Consider the following 26270-nt stretch of genomic DNA (forward strand, 5'->3'; position numbering starts at 1 on the left):
AATTGATTCAAGCTATAAATTGTTTAGGTCTTCCTATTTAACTTAATTGTTTATACCATGGATTCGAAAATGGCAGGAACTTATGGTAAACAAATTGGTTGTTACAAACCATAGCTGCAAAACCTGAATTAAATTTTTGATTTAAATAAGAATAATCGAAGTTTTTAACAAAAAGTTAAATTAATTCAAACATGAAACTGTAATTTCATTGTACTTACTTTTTCTTTGCGTATACGTTGCCTTTTTTTGTTTTATTAGTATATTTTAGTTCATAATGCTTCTTAATCCAAGATGTAGCTGGCTTCCTAATGTTCGTAGTTCGTAATTTCATATTTCGTATGCTAGGGAACTTAGAAACAAAAATTCAATTCCCTGTACTGTCGATAATTTCTTTAAGATCAATGTTCCTTAATCTCAAATATGATAATTGATGATCTCGGGACATCAAGCCTTCTGATATCTAACTGGTATAATTTAACTTTTATTTGTATGGTTCCAAATGCAATGAAATTTATCATGGACCTTAACGTTATTCAACTTTCGGAACGTTCAAATTAATATTATTTTGCATATACGTCAATGTCTGAGTCGGTACTTTTCTCGACTCCAACTACTCACACATTTAATATTATTTGCCTTATTCTGGTATGTTTGGCACCACCGAGGACTTCAGCACTTACTGAGATCGCAGCAAAAAGTAACTTTTGTGACATTTTTCGAGACTTAGCAAACAAACATCAATTTTGATGAGAGCTCTCGCTTTTCCAGTTTAATGATCTAACAGCGAGTCAAAGATTTCCGGAATAATGATGTTTCGCGTTGAGATTGTCCTATAGCCTTGTCTGATTTCTCTTCAAACTTGAGTAATTTATTTTTAAGCATTCTATTCCTAAAGAACCATATGGAACTTCCATAACCATGAATTGACCTAAAAAGGGTTTAAGTTTTCCATAAAGAATTAGTTACGGGACATTCATGATGCCTCAAGTTGGATAAGTATAACCGCATTGATCATTCAGATACATATCAAATTTAAACGGAACGTTCTGCTAATAGAACAATAAAATTGATGCCAACGTGTAGCGGAAATATTTGTCTATAAGAGCGACCAACTTGCAGAACAATCAATATTGTTTCAATAGGTGAATATTATTGATTTTCAACAACTATTTGCTAGTTGATTCGAACATTTCTCAAAAGAAGATAATTTTATGGTATTTCTAGTAACAATAGTCCACTAAAAAGCTAATATCTGAGAACTACATTAATAGAGTCGCTATTTAGAAATATACAAAAGCAAATTTACCAACCTGCACTTGGTAGAAACCGTTGTTTTAAAAATTATTTCTGGTAGAAATTAAAATATATCACATGAGCTCGTGTTCTCCGTTTACATCTTACTCCCTAACACAGACATCAGAGTCAAACGACTGTCAGTTCTTCATCATACATGTTAATTCGTTCATTTTAACCTACATACCAGTAACAAGCGAACCCCATTAATCATCATGACTGAAACCGCTGAAGTTGTTGCCGCGGCTCCTGCTGCTGCCTCGCCAGCCAAGACCCCGAAGAAGGCCAGGGCCACCAAGGGAGACGCCAAGAAGCCAAAGAAGCCAGCTACTCATCCACCAGCGAACGAGATGGTCATAGCAGCTATCAAGACCCTGAAGGAACGCAAAGGATCGTCCCTACAGGCCATCAAGAAGTACATCGCTGCGAACTACAAGTGCGACGTTGCCAAGCTGTCCATCTTCATCAGAAAGGCTCTGGTCAGCGGTGTCGAGAAGGGCACTCTAGTCCAGACCAAGGGATCCGGGGCTTCAGGATCGTTCAAACTCAAGGTCGACGAAAAGAAACCTAAAAAGGCCACCGGAGAGAAGAAGGCAAAGAAGGCTACCGGTGAGAAGAAAAAGGTCACCAAGAAACCCGCCACCAAGAAACCTGCTGGTGAGAAGAAGGCCAAAAAGCCGGCAGCCAAGAAGCCTGCCGGTGTGAAGAAAGCCAAAGCTGTCGTTGCCAAGGCTGCCAAGAAGGCCGGAACTGTGAAGAAGGCTGCTGCTCCCAAGCAAAAGGCCACCAAGCCCTCGAAGACCGCTGCCAAGAAGCCAAAGACCCCGAAGCCGAAGACGGCCGCCCCAGCCAAGAAAGCTGCACCAAAGAAGGCCGCCGCCAAGAAGTAAACTTGGAAACGACGCCCCCGACGTGTGTCATACACGAAATAATCACCCAAATCAGTCCTTTTCAGGACTACCATCATTGATTTCAATCAAGAGTTTGCTTTAGGAATAATCTTTTGACGCATGATTACGTCTTTCGGCAACATATTGGGGGTTTAATTTCAAAAAACCAAAATCGACCGTGCTACGAAAGTGGTCAGGTTTTGACCAATTATAACTCTGTCAATAGCGGATGGATTTTAATTCCAAACAAGCCAATCAATTGGTATTTTTTCTACAAATCTGCTAAAATTAACACTTTATTAATTTTGTATAGATCGTTATTGAAAATTACACAAATGGCCAACTATTGCAATGGTGATCAAATTTATCATCGATTGTCTGCAAAAAGCGCTTTCTCCAAGACAGATTTCAAAATCAAATTCCATCCGGTCTCGGTCAATCACCGTGTGTGGTAGTGTCCGGTCTGTTGTCATCAGCAGCAGTGCTTTCGGCGCGTGGCGGTGAACATTGTTCTCCAGTACACCGAAAGGCTGGCCACAATTTTCAAATGAAGCTTTAGCAATATGTTTCCCAATACAATTAATTCAATTTATGATCGTAAAATTGATTAATTTTTATTTGTGTTGAGTGTAAAATTCCCTTTTTGTTCATTTTCTCTTGAAACTCGTCATTTTTATAATATCACCTGTAGATCCGGAACGTTAAGAATACTCCTTCATTAAATCGCCCATAACATGGCTGACAACCAGGGGGAACGACACTTTAGGATTATTCAATTTTTACCCAATTCTCGCATAAAATTTTCAAATTCAATCCATCCTATCTATTATTTCTATTCCCAACTTATCCCTTCTGAATACACACAAATTATCAAGCAAGACGTGGAGTTTCTCAGTTTTCAAGTCAACCACGAAGCACTCTGCCATACTCACTGTCAGTTTTGAACAATCTCATTAAAATAGACGTTACCGTTTTATGCGATAATGGCGAAGACGCTTGATGTGTACTGTCTTGTGTCTACCTATTTTATCGTTTATTTCACAAATAGGCTCACGTTAATTTAATATTCCTACCTACCATAAGAGACGACGCATGTATCTACAGGTAGGATTTGGATTTGGTTATCACATTTTTCAATTTCAACAAAACGCATCCCCAAGGGGTATTCTGTAAACTAGTTGAAAAACGCAAATATTAAATTAGAATATCAAATGAAACAAAGCTGCAGAGTCAGATAGGCTACAATGTACAATCATAATCAACAGAAATAAACGTAATTTTACTACTACTGTCAAAGTACCAACCGAAATGCAAAAACGTCCACATCCGAAAACAGTCCGTGACAACAATATGTAGGCAAAGAAAAAATAGCAAGGCCAAAAAAAAGTGGTCCAAAGCTTTTTTGAAAATGTCATCATAAAGATGCTGCAAGAAGTTGCCATCAAAAACCCTTTTCTGATTCATGTTGTGGCCCTGAAAAGGGCCGTTTTGATGCTAGAGTTGATAATGCTAATTTAACCTCCGAAACCGTACAGAGTGCGTCCCTGTCGCTTCAGAGCGTAGACAACATCCATGGCCGTGACGGTCTTACGCTTGGCGTGTTCGGTGTAGGTGACGGCGTCACGAATCACGTTTTCGAGGAACACCTTCAGTACGCCTCGGGTTTCCTCGTAGATCAACCCGGAAATACGCTTGACACCACCACGACGAGCCAGACGACGGATGGCGGGCTTGGTAATACCCTGGATGTTATCACGCAACACCTTACGATGACGCTTAGCTCCTCCTTTACCGAGTCCTTTGCCTCCTTTTCCACGTCCGGTCATTGTTGATGCTGATTGAAACTGTCTTCGGGTACTATTGAAACGAAATTGATGCTTATTTTTGACTTGACTTACTGACTTAAATGATCTATATTTCTTGAATTTGTGTGGTTTACATGTATAACTTATCAAGTGACACAGATGCGTCTTTTCAACTTTAGTTCCTGTGAAATTTCAATTATTATTAATTACAGTTCCTAGTCCTATCAGGCCTGTTTTAGAGAATGACCACCTTGGTGGGATTGGTTTGTTTGAAAATTTGAAAAAGGAGACTACTTATAACTACTATTTACAACTACAACTAACCTACAACTACTATGTACACCTAACCTACTATATACAAATTGCTTATCAAAGCATGTTCTGATAAATTACATTTTTGTGCAAATTTAGTCTTAATTTCGTTAATTTTGGAATCTATTTTGGCAATGCCTGCCTCTTCATGTAAATTTGTTATTCTAGTGTCGAAAGGACGATCAAGAACCATCCTCAGCACTCTATTCTGAGCGACCTGGATTTTGTTCCTGTGAGTCTGTGCACATGATTCCCACACCGGAGCTGCGTAGAGGATCGCAGGTGCTATGATTTGTTTGTAGACGGCCAGTTTGTTCACCCTTGAGAGGCGGGATCTGCGGCAAATCAGCGGAAACAGACACCTAACCAAGGTAGAACACTTGACTACAGTTTTCTCTACATGCGAACGGAAGAGGAGCTTTTCATCGAACAACATCCCGAGATAGGTAACTTCGGTAGACCACTCAACCCTTGTGCCATCCATGATTACAGTACAAGATGGAGCCGGTTTCAGTTTGGGCGATTGCCGATGGAGGAACATGATCGCTTGTGTTTTGGTGGCATTGATTTTGATTTTCCACGTGGTGGCATAATCAGCAAAGGCGTTAAGGCATCGTTGAAGTTTGTTCGTTATTTCGCGAGGCATCCTTCCTTTGACGGCTATTGCGGTATCATCTGCGAACAGGAAAAACACGCAACCGTCACCGAGGGGAGGAATGTCGGAAGTGTAAATGCTGTAAAGCAAGGGGCCCAGCAGAATACCTTGCGGGACTCCTGCTGGGATCGAAAACGTGTCTGAGAGACAACCATTCAACGATACCTTAAACGACCTTTGCTGGAGGTAGTTACGGGTGATTTTAATAAGATGTAAAGGAAAGTTGAAGTTACAAAGCTTGTAGACAAGTCCATCATGCCAAACATTGTCAAACGCCTTTTCAACGTCTAACAAGGCCATGGCTGTGGACTTGGATACAGCTTTGTTACTTCGGATGTTATTCATCACCCGTACTAGCTGATGATTGGTGGAGTGCCCCTTTCTGAATCCAAACTGTTCCGTAAGGAGAATGTTGCTTTCCTTGACAAACTTGAGCAAACGATTGAGAATGAGTTTCTCGAACAATTTGCTCAGCGCTGAAAGGAGGCTGATGGGTCTGTAGCTTGAAGACAATGTTGGATCCTTACCGGGTTTGCGGATCGGTATGATTTTTGCTACTTTCCAGATGCTTGGAAAGTAGTGCAGTTCCAAACATCTGTTGAAGATAGCGGTTAGAAGAGACTGCACTTTCATGCTGAGTCTCTTCAAGATCAAGTTGAATATACCGTCAAACCCGGGAGCCTTCATGTTCTTGGTGCATTTCAGCGCTGAGCAAATTTGTTGTACTGTAATCATATCCGCCGGAGGCACGACACAAGGGGAGGTATCTAGGTTTTGAACGCATTGCGCAACCTGATCATCGAGCGGACTTTGGATAGTCGAGCCAAGCAAATGCGATGAAGCGACATGCTTGCCGATCGCATTTGCTTTCTCCTGTGGGGTAATTAAAAGCCGATCGTCATCATTTTCGACTTTGAGAGGTGGAACGGGTTTGGGATGATTTTTCAGGACCTTGGCTACCTTCCAGAATGGTCTGGAGCGGTCATCCAGATTCTGGACAACACGCCCGAAACTTTCATTTCGGAGTGAGTCCATTCTGGAAGCAATCTGCCTATTCAGATCGGCCATTTCAAGTTTTTTGCCCAGATCTCCAGTCCTCTGAAACTGGCGTCTACGAACATTTCTCAACCGAATCAGTAATTGGGTGTGGGAATCAATAGCAACAAACTTACCCCTCACAGGAACTTGTCGAACGTATGCCTCGTCAGCCATGGATATGGCCTGTTGGAGCCCTTCCAACGTCCGGTCGATGTCATCTACGGTGTTGAGTAGTGGATTTTCATCGATGTTGCTGTCCACCATTCGTCCGTACTGCACCCAGTTGACATGGTGGTAGTCTTTACGCAGGCAGCTTCTAGCAGGAACCACATTGACACCGACTTCAGTCACCACCGGTTGGTGGTCGGAGCTGAGATCGTTGTGCGCCTCCGGCTTGGATAGTCCGATGTTTGACAGGAAAAAGTCCAGCGTGGAGGGATTTCCCGCCGGAGAGATGAAAGTTGGTTCGTCCGGAAATTGCACAGTGTACAGACCATGTTGTGCGTGGTCGAACAATAGACATCCGTTCCGGTTCCTCTGATAGTTCCTCCAAGCTTCATGGCGGGCGTTCAGGTCGCCCCCAACGATGAATCGGGAGCTAGTACGGGTGATGGCGGTCAGGTCCTTCTTGAATTGGATTCCTAATCCGTTGCTTGCGGTACACTGGCGTGGGCAGTAAACAGCGATGAACCGGATGTTTCCAGTTGGTGATTCCACCTCCACACTAATGGCCTCGATGATAGAAGTGCGGATGTGGGGCTGAGTGCAAAACTTGATTCCCTTTCTGACGATGACCGCTACACCACCCCCCCTGGAGCTGGTGCGATCAAGCCGGATAATATTGTGGTCAGGCAACCAGAAGCTGTCACCGGACTTTAGGTGGGTCTCGGTTAGAAGAACCACGTCGATGCTATGCTTGCGGAGGAAGTCGGCAAGCTCAATCTGTTTTGCTCTTACAGAGCAAGCGTTCCAAGTAGCGATGGTTAGCGGTTTAGACGCCATACTGGATGATGAACTTACCGAGCACTTGGATCTGTTCGGGCTTATTGCGGCACTTACGTAGAGCACCGGTCATGTTGACGAAAATTTCCACCAGTTCATCCGCTGAAAACAGATCGGGGTTGTTGTTTTGCGCTGGTGGTTGTCTCCAGAATCCAGGGGGGGATGGAGAGCTTTGGCCAGCAGAATCACCAGAAGTTGCTTGAGCGGAATGCACCCGCGAATTTGCTTGCCTTTGCTGAGGAGCACGAAGAGGCGGGAAATCCTCCGTCCGAAATGCCGGGACTTTGTCCTTCTTGCGTCCTGGTTGGTTGTTAACTGCCGCCTGTTTTCGGATGCGTTTGAAGTCCTCGCGTTTGGAGCACTGTCTGTCGGAACCTTGGTGAGCACCACCACAGTTGGCGCATTTTAACGCCATGGCTTCATCCGCAGGGCAGTCGGAAGTGGCGTGGTCTTGAGCGCAATTGCCGCAGCGTGGCTTAATGTTACAGTTGCGGGTGCCGTGTCCAAAGTTCAGACACCGTTGGCACTGAGTCACATCGCGATGGCCGCCACGGTATGGCTCCCAGCGGACGATGATGCAATTAATGGAGCGGATGGCTTTCAGCGCGTTGAGCGTCACCGTTCCCTTCTGGAAGTGTACCAGGAAAAGGCAATCCGGATACGCCTTCACATTCTCGTCTCTTCTTGTCATCCGATAGACGGCACTTGGGGCCAGCTTGTACCGGTCCCTGATTTCAGCTTCGATAAACTTCGGGTCGAAGTTTGGTAGGCCCCTGATGACGACCTTGAATGGTTTCTCACCGGGAATGTCGTGGGTGAAGAATTCCACCTTGGAAGTCCTCAGGTGGGCGACGACCAAGTCATACTCCGCTTTGGTACGGAGCACCACCTTGGTGCCGACTCTGCCCAACTTGTATTCGGCTTTAACGCCCAGCGTCGCTAGATCCGCGATGAGCTCATTAAGATGAGCATTTTTTACCACCAATGGAGGTAGCTTCACTTTTGCCGCACTCGGGCCGGCAGAATTTTCGTTGTCGATGGTGTCGCCGAAATCACCGATGTCGCTGGCGTTCGTTGCTGTGACGTCATCACGTCCACTCGCACCATCGGACTGGCCTTGGTTTTTCTTCCTCTTCTTGGATCGCTTCACCGTGGCGGAGGTGGTATTTCCAACATCGGTGGGAAGAGTAGCGTACCTATTTGAAATAGGTACACTCGTGCTACACTCGCCACTGTTCTTTTCCGCTTTCTCACGGAGCCTGCTCCGGGAGCGCTGTCTTCCCATCACACGATGCGACCGACACTACTGACGACGCGAATAAACGTTTGGAATAACTATCGAACAACTCGACAGAGCGAGCAAATACCGGACTGTACTGCTTGACGAACAAGTAGAGAATCTATGCTTATTTTTGACCATGAATGGCTCTTTTATACCCATTCGAGGGTTAGATTCTTCTTGTTAATTGTTGTACTCTTGTTCTTACATCATTTGTGATTGGTTGAATATAGCAAAATTATGGTATAAAATCGAGGGGAAGACGGTCAAAATTTTTATTCAACATCTTCGATTCATCGTATGCGCATCGTAACTAAACATAATGGCTCGTACCAAGCAGACCGCACGTAAGTCCACCGGAGGAAAGGCTCCTCGCAAACAGCTGGCCACCAAAGCCGCTCGCAAGAGCGCTCCGGCCACCGGAGGAGTGAAGAAGCCTCATCGCTACCGGCCAGGAACCGTCGCTCTGCGTGAGATCCGTCGTTACCAGAAATCGACCGAACTGCTGATCCGCAAGTTGCCTTTCCAGCGTCTGGTCCGTGAAATCGCTCAGGACTTCAAGACCGACTTGCGCTTCCAGAGCTCGGCCGTCATGGCCCTGCAGGAAGCCAGTGAGGCCTATCTGGTCGGTCTGTTCGAAGATACCAACCTGTGCGCCATCCACGCCAAGCGTGTCACGATCATGCCAAAGGACATCCAGCTGGCTCGTCGCATCCGTGGTGAACGCGCTTAAATTACTCCAACGCACCGTTTTAAAACCGGCCCTTTTCAGGGCCACTACTCGCAATCCACAAAAGAGTTTAGATGGAAAATTCCTAATGCAATTTAAATTGTTGTCCCTTAAATTGATGCTTTCGTACGTTCAGTTTTATTTGGTGGAAGTAATAACATTCAGTTTAATTAACCCGAAAACAGATTTTAATGGAGGGTTTTCTTCAAGACGCTAGAAAAAACATAAACAAATGGGGTCGATCAGAAAATTTTAGCGGGAAGTCCCTCCAATCAACTCTCCGTGCATCTTTTATCTACCGATTGAGAAAACCAAGATTGAATGAATAGCTTGTTTTTAAGATTCCATGTGTTTTGTGCGTTGATGCATAAAATCAATCCTAGTCCTGAAGCACATTCAAGCGTCTTTTGGACCGGCGCCGTGAATCTGGTCAGGTGAGGACGATTAAAGTTCGGAACACGGATACGAATAAACCAGTGTCTTCAACTGTTTCTTTGACCGAGCACAGTAATTGAAAAATGGACTAATTACCGAGGGGGACGACTCTATCTATGATGCGGAAACGATTTTGTTTTAACGTGGTTAGCTGCGCGCACGCTGAGTAGGTAGAAAGAAGATTTATGACGATTCTGAAGATTTCCTGCAAAAAGATGCTGCACGATGCAAGTAGATGCGAGAAATGAAAGAAGATTTTTAGTAGATTGGTTTGCTAGTGTGAGATTTTTCGAATATCCATAATTGAGATTTACGCTAATTACACTGTTAAATAAGGTTGTATTCGACGGAATACGGGATACAGCACATGTTTCTTTGGTCAGTTTTAAGGTGCGTTTACTTATTATTAGGACGATTACAGCACGGGTAACTTAAGGCTAATGGCTGATTTATATCGAGACATACTGGAGTTGTATAGTCTCCCAAGTCTGCTATATTTTGGCAGAAGAGCTGTGATTCCATATATTAACGTCCCTTTAAACAAACCACCTTGAAGATGTTCGGCAGAAGAGCCGTCCTTTGGCCGAAGAACAAGAAAAATGGCCTTTATGTACTGTTTCATACTGTTTGTTCGCCTGTTCGTAGCTGCTCGATTATGTTGCCGACAGAAGAGTTTCTCGAATCTGAATTTGAATTTATGCTTAGCGGCGCAAACAATACATTTAGATTCGAATTGTAAGCCCCACCCCATTCATAAATACGGCGGGGAAACCTGGTAGGGTAGGCAATGATAGATAATACATAGTTTCTCTAGCGATCCGAGGAAAACCTCTTTTGATGATACAAGTCAAAAAATCACTCAATTTATTGCAGACGAACAGTTCACTTTCAAAGCGGAGAATAATGTATACTAATCGAGATCCAGCTAACCGATGTCAAGTAGTTATTTCACTTCCAGGGTTACTACTGCCTCAACCGTAATAAATGTCACACCACTCTTCAAATCTAACATAACACACACCACTAGTTATCACTTCACTTGCACTTCAATCTCTACCATTTAAATTCTTTCCACTGCATCAATTCACTTCGAAGGTCCAATAATAATTGTGCAGAGCAGCCTAATTAAAACTAATAAAATTATGTTCTTTTCTGTTTGTTGATTAGCCTACTTTAACCCTTGGGGGACAGAGCAGTCACAAATAGGGTGGTACTTATATGCATTGGTCGATTAAGGTGATTCGATGTGAGATCCTTATTCTCTCTACCACTTCAAAACTTTAAGTGCCCACATATCAGCTTCCACGATTCGTACTACAATTAAACTGTAACTCCACGTTTGCTGCGCTGCAGCATACATACAGTAACAATTTCAGGTTAAAGAGAGCTCTCATTTCCGATATTTGAGTAATTAAAATTCGACGTGGAAGCGCATTTATATCCTACGCGGTCATTTGTGAACTTTACAAGAAATCACATTAAGAATACATTTTTCAACTCTCATTTTACTGTAAAGAGGGGTGCCTCATAGGAATGAAAGATTGAAATATGAAAATATGCCTTCATTTGAACTAAAACAAATCCAATAAATAAAACTCTTTCGTTGGTGAAATCAAATTGGTCGCCCTGAAAAGGACGGTTTTGTACATGTTGGGCGTGGTCTCCGATCAAATTTAAGCCTTCTTTTCGGTCTTCTTGGGCAACAGGACGGCCTGGATGTTTGGCAGGACACCACCCTGGGCGATGGTCACCCCGGACAGCAGTTTGTTCAACTCCTCGTCGTTGCGGATGGCCAACTGCAGGTGACGTGGGATGATTCTGGTCTTCTTGTTGTCACGGGCGGCGTTTCCTGCCAACTCGAGAACTTCAGCGGCCAGATATTCCATCACGGCAGCCAGGTAGACAGGAGCACCGGCACCAACGCGCTCGGCGTAGTTGCCCTTCCTCAGAAGACGGTGAATACGACCAACTGGGAACTGCAATCCAGCGCGGCTCGAGCGGGACTTTGCCTTTCCCTTAACTTTTCCACCTTTGCCTCGGCCAGACATGTTTCGATGTAGTAGGGTAGATTACGATGTGAAAATAAAACGAGCAGCTTTATGCTCAAACTGTACTGATGCCGTTTTAGCTCGTCGAAGTTGCTTTTATACCTGCGTCGAGCAGCATATTATACATACAAGAAGGGTAGCATAAAACGGGTTTTGATTAAAATACATAAAAGGGGACGAGTGTCAGTTGCCATTCTACGGGTATAAAAAGAAACACCATCGTCTTACCAAAATTATTAGTTATTCTGTACCCAAGTTGACAGCTTTACTATGGCACCAAAAACCAGTGGAAAGGCCGCCAAGAAGTCCGGCAAGGCTCAGAAGGCCATCGTCAAGGGAGACAAGAAGAAGAGGAAGCCACGCAGGAAGGAAAGCTATGCCATCTACATCTACAAAGTGTTGAAGCAGGTCCACCCAGATACCGGAGTCTCGTCGAAGGCCATGAGCATCATGAACAGCTTCGTCAATGACATCTTCGAACGTATCGCTGCTGAGTCGTCCCGTCTGGCTCACTACAACAAACGCTCGACGATCACCTCTCGCGAAATCCAAACCGCTGTCCGTCTGCTGCTGCCGGGTGAGTTGGCCAAGCACGCTGTCTCCGAAGGAACCAAGGCCGTCACCAAGTACACCAGCTCCAAATAAATACGTACCATCGAAACTACAAATCGGCCCTTTTCAGGGCCACCAATTGATTTTCAACGTAAAAGAGTTTAAGTTTTGATGATTTCTTTTAAATGTTTGGAAGCAGTATTGAAAAAGTTCGCGATATTTTACGATATTCGCCTAATGAACATTCCCGTCACTGTTCACGAATTTGTTGTTTAGACGTGAGTGATTGTTTCATGTTTGGCCATTTTTAATTTTCGCAAAGAAGAATCAAATTGAAATTGTTATTACATTTTCAAATCAAGTCTCAATTAGATCTCAGTATTCATCTGAGATATTGTGAGGGATTAATGTCTATTTGGTTTAAATTTTGAAGCATTGATGAAATTTTGCGTTCGGTTGCGCATCTTTATTAAAACCTATTCAGAAAATCATGATTTTTTTTTCAAATTTCATGATACATTTTTTTGCGTACTCTAAAAATAAAAGCATTAATCTGGAAAAGATTGAATTGATCAGTACCGATCGAGGAAAAATGATTAAAAGTATTCTTTTGAATGAGTGTTCAAAATATAATACTTAAACGGAAATCTCAGACAAATTTTGTAAAACTTCGTGTATCTCATTTATTTGAAGATGTACAGCTTTCATGTCTTGTGGAATTTTCCATAAGATTCTACGTTCTACACACTTAGAAATTATCGCCGATTTCGGTAATTTTTACCGAAATCTGAACAGCTGAACTGTTCGGTAAAATGTACGCAATTCCATTCAATTGCTTTTCAGCTACTTTGAAACTAAATGTCCACTTAAATGACAAGATTTGATCATTTATACAAGATTGAACATGTTTTGAAATTAATTTCAAATTCAATAGCCTTTAAAATGAAGGTCAAAGTTTTACCGAACGTTCAGCTGTTCTGATTTCGGTAAAATTTACCGAACACGAAAACAAAATCTTAGTGTGTACAACTTTGCCCAATTCAGCAAACCTCTATCTTGTGGAATTTAAAAATTTGTATCGTTTCGCAATCTTTTTAATCAAAATTCGAACTATTTTTATCTAAAACAATTTAGTCCTTTTTGTGTCAAGAAACTTCACTCAAGACGTTATTTCAATTGGACCAGCAAAACGTTATTATTTTTTTTTTCTGCTAGATTTAGTTCCTGGCCCACTGTGCAATTTAACGTTGACCGATTGCCATCATAGATATAGTCCTACTGAAGTTCAGGGAAGTCCTGCCATTACAATTTTTGGATGTTGGTTTATTTTCACAATGGTGGATCCAAGTTGGCGAATGATTTTCAAAATGGTCATTTTTAAAATATTTCATTTGATCTTATTATCTCTAAACATATTCAGACATACATCAGAATACCTCCATCAAATAGGTTAAAATTTGCACAGAATGTTCCAAAATATTTGAGAAACAACTTGTGGCGATTGAGGAACCTTTTGATTAAAAACATATTTTATTGAGCAGTGGCAAAGGTCGGTGATTTCTTAAACAGTCCAATTTATCTTTTTATAATTTAAAATCTTTGAGAATATGCAGACACACATCATGAAATTTGCACAGAATATATTCAAATACTTCTAACAAATTGTGGCAAGAATCAATTTGGTCTAAAAAATATTTTATTTATCAAGGGCAAAGGTGGATGATTTCTAAAATAGTTGAAGATATAGTTCAATTTATCGAATTATCTTCAAAAATATTTCGAATTTCTCAAATAGTTCAATTTAACTAATTATCTCTAAAAATAATGATAAAAATAGTAAAAAAATTAGTTTACAGATATAAGTTAAATAAATAAACTTCAATGTTTGACCTATGCTCCTTATGTAAATACTGCTCTGAATCCAAAAATGTAGTAAAAAAAATGTCAGTAGGATAGTTTTCTACATACAGCTAAAAACGATATTTTACATTAAAAAAAAGTTTTCTAAAACAAGTTTTATTACTTTTAATTTGGCTTTAAAATAATTGATTCAGCTTCATTACAGCCGGAGATATTTGTATTTTAGTAAACAAACTTTTTTTGAGTGAAATTTCATTTTTCAGCTGTTTCTAGAAAACTACCTAATGAGATTTTTTCTGACTAATTTTTTGGATTCAGCGCATGATTTTACATGGAAAATGACCACCAGCGTACAAATTTGAAATATGCTGTAAGCTAGTGTAATTGAAAATTAATGGTTTGGACTTACCTTTCGCCATCCCTCTTCAGTTTCAAATTTTTCACTTATTGGCTGGTTTGTCTCAGAAAGTCCTGAAGAGGATCCTGATTTGCCTGTTGAAATTCTTCGTCTTTCAGCTTTTGTTTCTTCGTGCGGCTCGCACCAGGAGCCTTCGCAACTTCCGGTGATGAACCACCATTTTCACTATCAGATTCAGGTTTGGGATACGTTTTAAAATTTCGTTTTTCCACCACTCGAATGCAGGAAAGATTTTGGTTTGGTGTGGTTAACTGCACGCACGCTGAGTAAACAGAAGGAAGATTGATGACGATTCTGAAGATTTCCTGCAAAAGTAAGTGTGAAAAATTAAAATGGATTTTTCGTAGATTGATTCGTTAGTGTGAGATTTTTCGAGCATCTAGAATTGAGATTTAGATTTGACGAACCCCTCGCACGTATCCAGTATGATTTAGGATGAGAGTATTTTTACTATTTATTTTCAAGCGCTTTCATGAATGAGTTCTTGCGATAACGCATATATGACATTGCTGAATAATTATTACATCCATTTTCAACTATCGATAATTTTCGCAGACAAACATGTCCAATGTTTTGACAGTAAATATCATGGTTACAATGACAATGAAAATCAGTGTATTTTGAAAGGATTTTTTTTACGGACAACTTTCTGGTAGGTTTTAAAAAAATTGGCAAGAATGCTATATGGAAAGAGCGAATTTATGATATTCGTGGTGTAAAGAAATAAATCCAAACGAATAGAAACAGATTGATGGAGGTTCATTTTCTTATATAATTAAATGGCAATAAAAATACTTTGCTGTCTTCTATTTTATTTGCTCTTGAATATAATCAGGCTTCAGATTATTATATTTTGATCATAGTTGTGCGATGAAGGCTTGCCATGAGCCGAATGAAAAAATATTAAAAAATAAATTATTTATTATTTAAAACTCCGGCTTGAGGCATATGCCAAAACCATAGGAGGCATTAAGAATTCCATCCGCTAAAAAAATACAAAATTTATTTTATTTTGCAGTGAGTAACTGGGTGGAGACAAACATTGTTTAAATCCATTTAAAATTGAAAAAAATAAATAAAATAATATTATCTAAATCTAATAAGGGTCCGTATCATTAACATTAACCTCACCAAACTTAAAGCCTTATGAGTCCATAAGTAGGTATATTATATTATTTAGTTACACAATTATGAGCACAAATACCATGAAGAACTCTGGAAAATTTAGTGATCATATAAGTAAAGTGGTTGTTAATCAGAATTTTCTTGGGACCAATAGGCGAGCCAATTAAAAATCGTTAGTTTCCACCGGTTGGTTGTATCTTTTAAGCTTGTACCTCAAATTATACATTTTGCAGTACTAGCTGCGAATAATTAGTAGACTCTTACTCGCTGCAAAACCATTCTTCTTTGTTCATCATCGACGATAATAGCAATAGCATCGAAAACACCGAAAATATCCTTGATCAATTCTCAGTTGTTCCAATAAATTCGATGACAATCATATAATTTCGTTTCACTAATGATATGATAAGCTTTTGGTTCTGTACTGCTCAAATACATACGCTACACCAAAAAAAAAAAGTTTCGTAAACCTATTATGTATTGTGCATACTACAGAGAATCAAAACGACATTTCTTGCTGGCATCACTGGAGTTCCTATGTCGCAAATGTTGAATTTTACGTTGGACGTTGCGTGTCCGTTTTGGGTTGCACGCGACAATAAGATGTATTTTATAATTTAATTTTATTTACTGTACATCATTTCCAAATTCGCCCTATTCAGATAACACGTCTGAAATTTGTTAGTTTGCCAGAACCACGAGTACCAAATTGTCAGGGTATACTGGCAATATACTGGAGCTGTCATGTTGTCCCCGAGTTGCCACAAATCGACATATTTTTCCCAAACACAAATTTCTCAAGGGTAACTTTGGCGGTCGTGTCGTTGAATTTGCTGTATCAGTCCAAATTTGTAGCACCGGTGTTCTAAAATTTGCTTTATGTTAGAATGTTTTTATTTAAATACAGTATAATAATTGGACTATTTCGACCCAGTTAATACAAAGCCAAGCACTAATGTACCAAACCATTATCTACTTAATTATTATCTTAATTAAAAATGTTGAGAATTTATAGAGAATGACATTTTTCCAAGTAGATCACCACAAGAACTGTGTAGGGGGAGGGTCCCTCTACTCGGTAGAGTTGGTGGCTTACATGGCTTTGAGTTACGAGAAATTTACGAAAGAAACCATTGTTTGCGTTTGCGATACTGGCTGTTATGAATACTCACTGTTATGCCGCGGATACACTTGTATGATAAACTATGCACATGAGCGTAGTTTGGATAATAATTATGAGCACTATAAAAAAACTATACAACAACTATACTGCCTATAATCGCATATCAGTCCCATGCACACTAAGATTTTGTTTCCGTGTTCGGTAAATTTTACCGAAATCAGAACAGCTGAACGTTCGGTAAAACTTTGACCTTCATTTCAAAGGCTATTGAATTTGAAATTAATATAAAAACATGTTCAACCTTGTTTAAATGATAAAATCTTGCCATTTTAGTGGAGATTTAGTTCCAAAGTAGGTGAAAGGCAATTGAATTGAATTGCATAAATTTTACCGAACAGTTCAGCTGCTCAGATTTCGGTAAAAATTACCGAAGTCGCCGATAATTTTAAAGTGTATATGGATTTTCGTCAATTTTAACATACATTAATAACAACGCAATCCACTATCAATTGGCATCTACTTTCATTTTATGTGATAAAACTATGGACTTTGATCATGAAAAATATGAAAACAACATCAAGTCAGTTTGTCCCATCAAGCAAAGTAATCGCAAATCGGTCCGATCCGAGGGGGACGAAAGTTATCAATTCTACATTTTATTTAACTGATTTCAATAAATTTTTTGTGGATTTGTTTGATTCGCAAAGAATAATTAATGGCGCTTGCCGATTTTATCCGATTTTAATCGATAATCTTGAATGAGTCAGAATTATCTAGCCGTTCTCTAGTATAATGTTTAGTGTGTATCACGGTTCGACCATCTGTCCCTTTCTGTATCGCGTTTCGGATCGCTTACAGCTAACCAGCAGCAGTTGCTTTTTGATATTTTCAAAAAGTTGTGCGGAAATAAACATTATCTACATTATTGGGAGTACTACTTTTTTGCTCGGAACATGTTTTGACTTCCACAGAAACTCGCTAGAATAAATTGAAAATAATAGTATTTTGATCGCAATTAAAAAAAAGGGGTATTCAGTTTGACCACAGAGTACAGACGTTGAGGCTCGAACAAAATGTCTGTAAAAACTAGTGTGAAGATTCCTATACGACTTAAGCACCACCAACGTCGACTTCCCCACTTTAAAACCCTCTTTGACAACAGCATGGCGCTGGCGTTGCACAACTTACACTACTAAATGCCGGTAGCGCCGAGTGTTAATTTTCAACAGACAATTAATACGCCTTTTTAATATAAACTAAGTGATCGATTCAACCTCTGGTGGTAAATAAGAGAACTTTAAAAAGAGTATTGTGAGCAGAAATTTCTAACGTGAGCCAAAAGAAGCAGTGAAACACTTTTTCACTATTCCTGATAAACTGATTCATCTGAGATGCTCCAAAAGTTGATGGTCAGTTGAAAAATTTAATTCTGTATCGTTTTTGCGAGGATCCTACTGGTGTTCAGGAATGTTTTTGTTGAGAAAAATGGAAAATTAGAATAATGCCTTAGTGATTATGATCTTCAGGAAATCCTGTGCGTGAATAGTTCAGTAGAAAAGAACTGTGGAAAACCATAAAATAAGACAATTAATGATGGAAATTTGCAAGATGTTCAATGAAAAATGCTTTAATTTTAATTTAATTTTGTGAACAATCCTTATTCTGATGTATACAAACGGTTTGGTTGACATTTCCTCTCGAACTCGCGTGGCGTACTCTACGTTGGTGGGATATTAAAAGAGCCTGTTGATACTAGCAACAATTTGGTGGAAAGTGGAAAATTTATAGAGGAAATCAGAAGATGCTGCCGCCACTTAACGGTGACGTTCCCCCTTATCTTTGCACAACTTTCTGGTGGAAGTTGGACGTCTGTTTTCTGTGGTTTGAAACATCATTTCGGATTATCACCGCTGCTATTGCAGCGCCACGGTGGCCGATTCAAACTTGGGTTTGTCAATAAGTGTACTCCTAAACTGAATTAATTTTTTATTGATTTTCCTCATATTCAAAAAAAATATCCTGTTTTCGACACGGTCAACCAGAACAACTCAGCGACTGAATTCAATTGACTCAGAGCTAAAATGCTTTCATACGAAATTTATTTACATTTGAAAAAACCTGCAGTTACTCATTAGCTATGAGCAACTGCAGGATTTTCCAAATATGAGTATATTTCATATGGAAAGAAAATGCACTGAGTCAATTTAATTAAGTCGTTGAGTTTTTATAGTTGGCTGTGCATGGCTTTTACCGGAAAATTCAAATCATTCTTGAGTAAACTCACTTTTGCCAAAGAGCGTCAACTTTATTCGATTTTGAGTTAGTCTGAACGACCATGAAGTACGACACCTAATGGCAGGAATATGTACTAAAATAAGCTGTACAAAAACATTAAATTTACTCCTTTAAATTTGTCGAACCTCTTAACGGAATCCCTTTATGAAGAGCTTTGAGTGGGTTGGTTTATTTCCTTTAAATTCCGTTATAATTGCTTATCTTTTGACAGATACGCGTATTTCGTCTACTACTTGTAGACTTCATCAGTGCCAAGTACTCACTGTTGTACTGTTGAGTACTTGGCACTGATGAAGTCTACAAGTAGTAGACGAAATACGTGTATCTGTCAAAAGATAAGCAATTATAACGGAATTTAAAGGAAATAAACCAACCCACTCAAAGCTCTTAATTAAATTTACGCTGCTGGGAAACTATTCAAAAATAGGTACAATACGGATAAAAATGATCCTACCCAAAAATTAGATAAACATACATTTACCTTATAATGGGTAAACGTACTTGCAAAAGATACAGGGTAAAGTTTACTCAGATGTTTACATTTGATAACTGGGGCAAATTTACTCATTTTAATAGAAATTAGTTACTGCTGTAGCTCTATCAGACATTACCTCGCCTGGCGGGCTCCTCTAGCCTGTTAATAATTGTCGAGGTAATGATTCGAATAAATGTAGAACTATGGAATATGACATTGCAATCCCCAAATAAGAATATCGTTGTTACAAATGCTAACCATTTGTTGAGATTTGATTTTAAATTAGCTCTGTAGTTTAGAAATAACAAAAACATTTGGTTTCAAGAAAAGCGGCACAGAATATCGGAGTATAAGAAAGTTAAAATTTCAGAAACAAACAATTGAGAAATTGTCATAAAAGCTCTACGCAGGGGTTGCCACCTCGGTCGCCAACTTGTTTGTCACTAATTAAGCTGGAAAATAGGTTGAGTTAAACTGAAATTTAATTGTACCGTAAAATGGGGTAACATTGATAGTTTGTTAAAAAAATATTCTAATTTTTTTTTACAACAATGAATGTTTTTCAATTTTTATATTTTTAAAACAAGTACTGAGGATCCAAGAGTTAATTTGTCAGTAATATGTTTAAAGGAAATATAAACATTTGCACTTCTTTTTTTTTTTGAGACCGAACTTCAGTATTTTAATTTGGGGTTACTTTGATAATGCTCGATGACTGCAGAAAAAATGAGCGAAACTCAAAGAATTTAGTTTTTTATATATGAAACTTTGAATGAGTATATAACCAGAAAACATCATAAGTAATAAGAATACAGCATTTAATTCGTGATGGCTATATAGGAAATATATTTCATAAGTGATGGTTTGAGCGCTTTTTGAAAGTAGCGAAAAACACGAAAATCGTTTTTTAATATGTTTGCAAAATATGTAACACAAACTTTATAAAAACTATATGCGATATCAACGGAAATATCCTTAGCTACAATATAGAACTAATGTTTCTAATTTGGAAAAAGCGCAGCTAGTAAATTTATTTTTTATATTCTACTATCAAAGTTATCCGCATTATCCAAAATACTCCATTTGACGGTACTTACACTTTGCTCTGCGTTAAGTTGCCTTTTTGTTTTGTTTTATTGATATATTTTAGTTCGTAATGCTTCTTAATCCTAGATGTAGCAGGTTTCATGATGTTCGTAGTTTCATATTTCGTATGCTAGGAAATTTAGAAACAAAAAATCAATTCCCTGAACTGTCCATAGTTTCTTTAAGTTCAAAGTTTCTTAATCTCAAACATGATAATTCTCTCCTTCTGATTTCTAACTGATATAATTTTACTTTACAAATACAAATACAAATACAATCAAATTAATCATGGACCTTCACGTGGGTAAAATTTCAGAACGTTCTTATTAATATTATTTTGCATATCAGTAGGTGTCTGAGTCGGTACTTTTCTCGACTCCAACTACTTACACACTTAATTTTATTTGCCAAACTTCGGTACCTTCAAATTCAGCACATACTCCTATCTCAGCAAAACATTACTTTTGTGACATTTTCCGAGATTTAGCAATCAAAAATCACTTTTGCTGGAGACTCTTGCTTTTCCTTTTGATCTAACAGCGAGTCAAAGATTTCTAGAATAACCCTTATATACAATACCATAAACAAATAATAACCTAAATAGTGAAACTTTTTCACATATGGTTTGGATGATAACCTAAGCACGTCGTTAAGCAAAATAACCATAACAAATTTATGAGGGAATGATGTTCCACGTTAAGATTGTCCTATAGCCTTGTCTGATTTTTCTTCAAACTTGAGTAATTTATTTTTAAGCATTCTATTCCAAGAGAACCATATGGAACTGCCATAACCATGAATTGACCTAAAAAGGGTTTAAGTTTTTCCATAAAGAATTAGTCACGGGACATTCATAATTGAGGCATCTTGAAGAATGCTATTGGAAAAGTATAACCGCATTGATCATTCAGATACATATCAAATTTAAACGGAACGTTCAACTAATAGAACAATAAAATAGATGCCAACGTGTAGCGGAAATATTTGTCTATAAGAGCGACCAACTTGCAGAACCATCAATATTGTTTCAATAGGTGAATATTATTGATTTTCAACAACTATTTGCTAGATGATTCGAACATTTCTCAAAAGAAGGTAATTTTATGGTATTTATAGTAAATATAGTCCACTACAAAGCTAATATTTGAGAACTACAATAGTCGATTCGCTATTTAGAAATATACACAAGCACATTTATCAACCTGCACTTGGTAGAAATCGTTGTTTTAAAAATTATTTCTGGTAGAAATTAAAATATATCACATGAGCTCGTGTTTTCCGTTTACATCTTTCTCCCTAACACAGACATCAGAGTCAAACGACTGTCAGTTCTTCATCATACATGTTTATTCGTTCATTTTAACCTACATACCAGTAACAAGCGAACCCCTTTAAATCATCATGACTGAAACCGCTGAAGTTGCTGCCGCGGCGCCTGCTGCTGCCTCGCCAGCCAAGACTCCGAAGAAGGCCAGGGCCACCAAGGGAGACGCCAAGAAGCCAAAGAAGCCAGCTACCCATCCACCAGCGAACGAGATGGTCATTGCAGCTATCAAGACCCTGAAGGAACGCAAAGGATCGTCCCTACAGGCTATCAAGAAGTACATCGCTGCGAACTACAAGTGCGACGTTGCCAAGCTGTCCATCTTCATCAGAAAGGCTCTGGTCAGCGGTGTCGAAAAGGGCACTCTAGTCCAGACCAAGGGATCCGGTGCTTCAGGATCGTTCAAACTCAAGGTCGACGAAAAGAAACCAAAAAAGGCCACCGGAGAGAAGAAGGCAAAGAAGGCTACCGGTGAGAAGAAAAAGGTCACCAAGAAACCCGCCACCAAGAAACCTGCTGGTGAGAAGAAGGCCAAAAAGCCGGCAGCCAAGAAGCCTGCCGGTGTGAAGAAAGCCAAAGCTGTCGTTGCCAAGGCTGCCAAGAAGGCCGGAACTGTGAAGAAGGCTGCTGCTCCCAAGCAAAAGGCCACCAAGCCCTCGAAGACCGCTGCCAAGAAGCCAAAGACCCCGAAGCCGAAGACGGCCGCCCCAGCCAAGAAAGCTGCACCGAAGAAGGCCGCCGCCAAGAAGTAAACTTGGAAACGACGCCCCCGACGTGTGTCATACACGAAACAATTACCCAAATCAGTCCTTTTCAGGACTACCATTATTGATTTCCATCAAGAGTTTGCTTTTGGAATAATCTTTTGACGTATGATTACGTCTTTCGGCAACATATTTGGAGGTGTAATTTAAAAAAAACCAACATCGACCGTGTTACGAAAGTGGTCAGGTTTTGACCAATTATAACTCTGTGAATACCGGATGGATTTTAATTCCAAACAAACCAATCGATTGATAATTTTTCTGCGAATCTTCTAAAATGAACATTTTATTAATTTTCGATACATCATTATTGAAAATTACACAAATGTCCAACTGTTGCAATGGTGATCAAAATTATCATCGATTGCCTGCAAAAAGCACTTTCCTTAACACAAATTTTGCAATCGAATTCCATCCGGTCTCGGTAAATCACCGTGTGTGGTAGTGTCCGGTCGGTCGTCATCAGCAGCAGTGCTTTCGGCGCGTGGCGGTGAACATTGTTCTCCTTTTCACCAAAAGGCTGGCCACCATTTTTAATTGAAGGTTTAGCAATATTTTTCCAAGTGCAATTAATTAAATTTATGATCGTAAAATTAATTAATTTTAATTCGTGTTGTGTGTAAATTCCCTTTTTGTTCATTTTTTCTTGAAACTCGTCATTTTCATAATATCGCCTGTAGATCCGGAACGTTATTAAATCGCCCATGACATGTATGACAATAAGGGAGAACGACACTTAAGGATTGTCCCATTTTTACCCAAATCTCGCATAAAATTTTCAAATTCAATCCATCCTATACCCAACTTATCCCTTCTGAATACACACAAATTATCAAGCAAGACGTACAGTTTCTCGCAGTTTTCAGGTCGCCTTTGAAGCACTCTGCCGTACTCACTGTCAGTTTTCAACAATCTCATTAAAATAGACGTTACCGTTTTATGCGATAATGGCGAAGACGCTTGATGTGTGTTTTTTTTTTGTCTACCTATTTTACCATTTATTTTCACAGATAGGCTCACGTTATTTTAATATTTATAGGAAAGTTTGAACATACTGAGAGGTAAGCACATATCATCGGTAAGAGACATGTGTGTGAGAAAATTTGCGAAAAAATCTAAGGGCACCGGTGGGATTCGAACCCACAATTCCCATTCAGTACACGGGTGCATTGCCAATTATACAACGGTGGACCTATGGTCTACGGATGTATTTGGCTAATGACATTTGAGTTTCGAATCCGTTCCCCACCCTAGTCTTTTTGCGCAAGCGTTCTCTGATACACAACAATCGTCTATTATCGACGATATGTGCTTGTACCGCAACCACTCAGTATCAGTTTCTACGTTCCATAAGAGACGACACAGGTAGGATTTGGATGATAATTTCTATTCAATGTAGTTTCCGTTGAGAGCTGGGTAACAAGAAGCAATTTGCTCAGAGTAGCTATGCTTCTACCCGTTTCATGAGCCTTTGTTAGTTTCCTGCAATTCTTGGCCGCATTTGCATGTTTTGTAGATGATCATTTTCTTCTTTCAACAGAAGTAATCTTAAACAATTCGCTTTATGATCCTGATAGTCATGTTCATAAAACTTTAATATTTGAATAACAAGAACATACTTCGTCGGATTCATGCAACACTGTCATTAGAAATAAGAATAGTCGAAATTTTCACTATGGATTTGATTTTTATGCCTGAATTGCAATGTTTTGACAATCCACTGCTAGCGAAACAAAGGAAGATCAAACAGGAAGTCCATCTTATCCCTGAAAAATAAGCTTGTTGTCTATAGACAACTAATCCTACCTATTATTGAGTATGGTATGTCAGTCTGGGCGAGTTTTTCCAAATACCATCATCTTGATCTGCAAAGGATCCAGAACAAGATCCTTAGGATGATCCTTAACAGTCCCGCGGACTCAAAATTCTGAGATCCACCGTCTGACTGGAATTCAGACATTAGAAAAACGGAGAGTATTCATCCTGTATTCAAAGACACCTGTCTGAGATCAGATCATACGTGATCTAGCACTTTAGATAGGTAGGTTATCACATTTTTCAATTTCAACAAAACGCACCCCCAAGGGGTATTCTGTTAACTAGTTGAAAAACGCAAATACAAAATTAGAATATCCAATGAAACAAAGATGAAGAGCCAGATAGGCTACAATGTACAATCATAATCAACAGAAATAAACGTCAGTTTACTACTACTACCAATGCGAAAAAATATAGACAAAATAACCGACCGAAATGCAAAAACGTCCACATCCGAAAACAGTTCGTGACAAAAATATGTAGGCAAAGGAAAAATAGTAAGCCAAAAAAAAAAGTGGTCTAAGGCTTTTTTGAAAATGACATCATAAAGATGCTGCAAGAAATTTCCATCAAAAACACTTTTCTGATTCATGTTGTGGCCCTGAAAAGGGCCGTTTTGATGCTAGAGTTGATAATGCTGATTTAACCTCCGAAACCGTACAGAGTGCGTCCCTGTCGCTTCAGAGCGTAGACAACATCCATGGCCGTGACGGTCTTACGCTTGGCGTGTTCAGTGTAGGTGACGGCGTCACGAATCACGTTTTCGAGGAACACCTTCAGCACGCCTCGGGTTTCCTCGTAGATCAGCCCGGAAATACGCTTGACACCACCACGACGAGCCAGGCGACGGATGGCGGGCTTTGTAATACCCTGGATGTTATCACGCAACACCTTACGATGACGCTTAGCTCCTCCTTTACCGAGTCCTTTGCCTCCTTTTCCACGTCCGGTCATTGTTGATGCTGATTGAAACTGTCTTCGGGTACTATTGAAACGAAATTGATGCTTAATTTTGACCATGAATGGCTCTTTTATACCCATTCGAGGGTTAGATTCTTCTTGTTAATTGTTGTACTCTTGTTCTAACATCATTTGTGATTGGTTGAATATAGCAAAATTATGGTATAAAATCGAGGGGAAGACGGTCAAAATTTTTATTCAACATCTTCGATTCATCGTATCCGCATCGTAACTAAACATAATGGCTCGTACCAAGCAGACCGCACGTAAGTCCACCGGAGGAAAGGCTCCTCGCAAACAGCTGGCCACCAAAGCCGCTCGCAAGAGCGCTCCGGCCACCGGAGGAGTGAAGAAGCCTCATCGCTACCGGCCAGGAACCGTCGCTTTGCGTGAGATCCGTCGTTACCAGAAATCAACCGAACTGCTGATCCGCAAGTTGCCTTTCCAGCGTCTGGTCCGTGAAATCGCTCAGGACTTCAAGACCGACTTGCGCTTCCAGAGCTCGGCCGTCATGGCCCTGCAGGAAGCCAGTGAGGCCTATCTGGTCGGTCTGTTCGAAGATACCAACCTGTGCGCCATCCACGCCAAGCGTGTCACGATCATGCCAAAGGACATCCAGCTGGCTCGTCGCATCCGTGGTGAACGCGCTTAAATTTCTCCAACGCACCGTTTTAAAACCGGCCCTTTTCAGGGCCACTACTCGTAATCCACAAGAGAGTTTAGATGGAAAATTCCTAATGCAATTTAAATTGTTGTCCCTTAAATTGATGCTTTCGTACGTTCAGTTTTATTTGGTGGAAGTAATAACATTCAGTTTAATTAACCCGAAAACAGATTTTAATGGAGGGTTTTCTTCAAGACGCTAGAAAAAACATAAACAAATGGGGTCGATCAGAAAATTTTAGCGGGAAGTCCCTCCAATCAACTCTCCGTGCATCTTTTATCTACCGATTGAGAAAACCAAAATTGCTTGTTTTTAAGAT

General features: G+C 39.8%; 7 protein-coding genes across 7 annotated transcripts; 4 read left to right on the top strand and 3 right to left on the bottom strand.

The window, feature by feature from the left end:
• The first annotated feature begins 1487 nt into the window (after nucleotides 1-1487).
• LOC135709053 (histone H1-like) lies at nucleotides 1488-2210 on the top strand. Its single transcript, XM_065231239.1, has one exon. It carries the CDS (start codon nucleotides 1509-1511, stop codon nucleotides 2181-2183), a length of 675 nt encoding a protein of 224 aa, XP_065087311.1. The 5' UTR covers nucleotides 1488-1508; the 3' UTR covers nucleotides 2184-2210.
• A 1404-nt stretch (nucleotides 2211-3614) lies between these two features.
• On the bottom strand, nucleotides 3615-4031 carry LOC135709064 (histone H4). Its single transcript, XM_065231251.1, has one exon. It carries the CDS (start codon nucleotides 4007-4009, stop codon nucleotides 3698-3700), a length of 312 nt encoding a protein of 103 aa, XP_065087323.1. The 5' UTR covers nucleotides 4010-4031; the 3' UTR covers nucleotides 3615-3697.
• A 4565-nt stretch (nucleotides 4032-8596) lies between these two features.
• On the top strand, nucleotides 8597-25973 carry LOC135709101 (uncharacterized). The gene is made up of 2 exons (XM_065231299.1): nucleotides 8597-9005; nucleotides 25521-25973. The coding sequence occupies exons 1-2, from the start codon at nucleotides 8597-8599 to the stop codon at nucleotides 25937-25939; spliced, it is 828 nt and encodes a 275-aa protein (XP_065087371.1). The 3' UTR covers nucleotides 25940-25973.
• On the bottom strand, nucleotides 11054-11563 carry LOC135709057 (histone H2A). Its single transcript, XM_065231244.1, has one exon. It carries the CDS (start codon nucleotides 11485-11487, stop codon nucleotides 11113-11115), a length of 375 nt encoding a protein of 124 aa, XP_065087316.1. The 5' UTR covers nucleotides 11488-11563; the 3' UTR covers nucleotides 11054-11112.
• On the top strand, nucleotides 11753-12153 carry LOC135709063 (histone H2B-like). The gene has a single exon (XM_065231250.1). It carries the CDS (start codon nucleotides 11758-11760, stop codon nucleotides 12130-12132), a length of 375 nt encoding a protein of 124 aa, XP_065087322.1. The 5' UTR covers nucleotides 11753-11757; the 3' UTR covers nucleotides 12133-12153.
• On the top strand, nucleotides 21801-22520 carry LOC135709051 (histone H1-like). Its single transcript, XM_065231238.1, has one exon. It carries the CDS (start codon nucleotides 21823-21825, stop codon nucleotides 22495-22497), a length of 675 nt encoding a protein of 224 aa, XP_065087310.1. The 5' UTR covers nucleotides 21801-21822; the 3' UTR covers nucleotides 22498-22520.
• Nucleotides 24944-25345, bottom strand: LOC135709056 (histone H4). The gene has a single exon (XM_065231243.1). It carries the CDS (start codon nucleotides 25279-25281, stop codon nucleotides 24970-24972), a length of 312 nt encoding a protein of 103 aa, XP_065087315.1. The 5' UTR covers nucleotides 25282-25345; the 3' UTR covers nucleotides 24944-24969.
• Nucleotides 25974-26270: the final 297 nt, after the last annotated feature.

This window comes from Ochlerotatus camptorhynchus, unplaced genomic scaffold, assembly GCF_037179485.1.
Source record: "Ochlerotatus camptorhynchus isolate MF236.1 unplaced genomic scaffold, CSIRO-AGI_Acam_v1.1 ptg000349l, whole genome shotgun sequence".
Taxonomy (NCBI): domain Eukaryota; kingdom Metazoa; phylum Arthropoda; class Insecta; order Diptera; family Culicidae; genus Ochlerotatus; species Ochlerotatus camptorhynchus.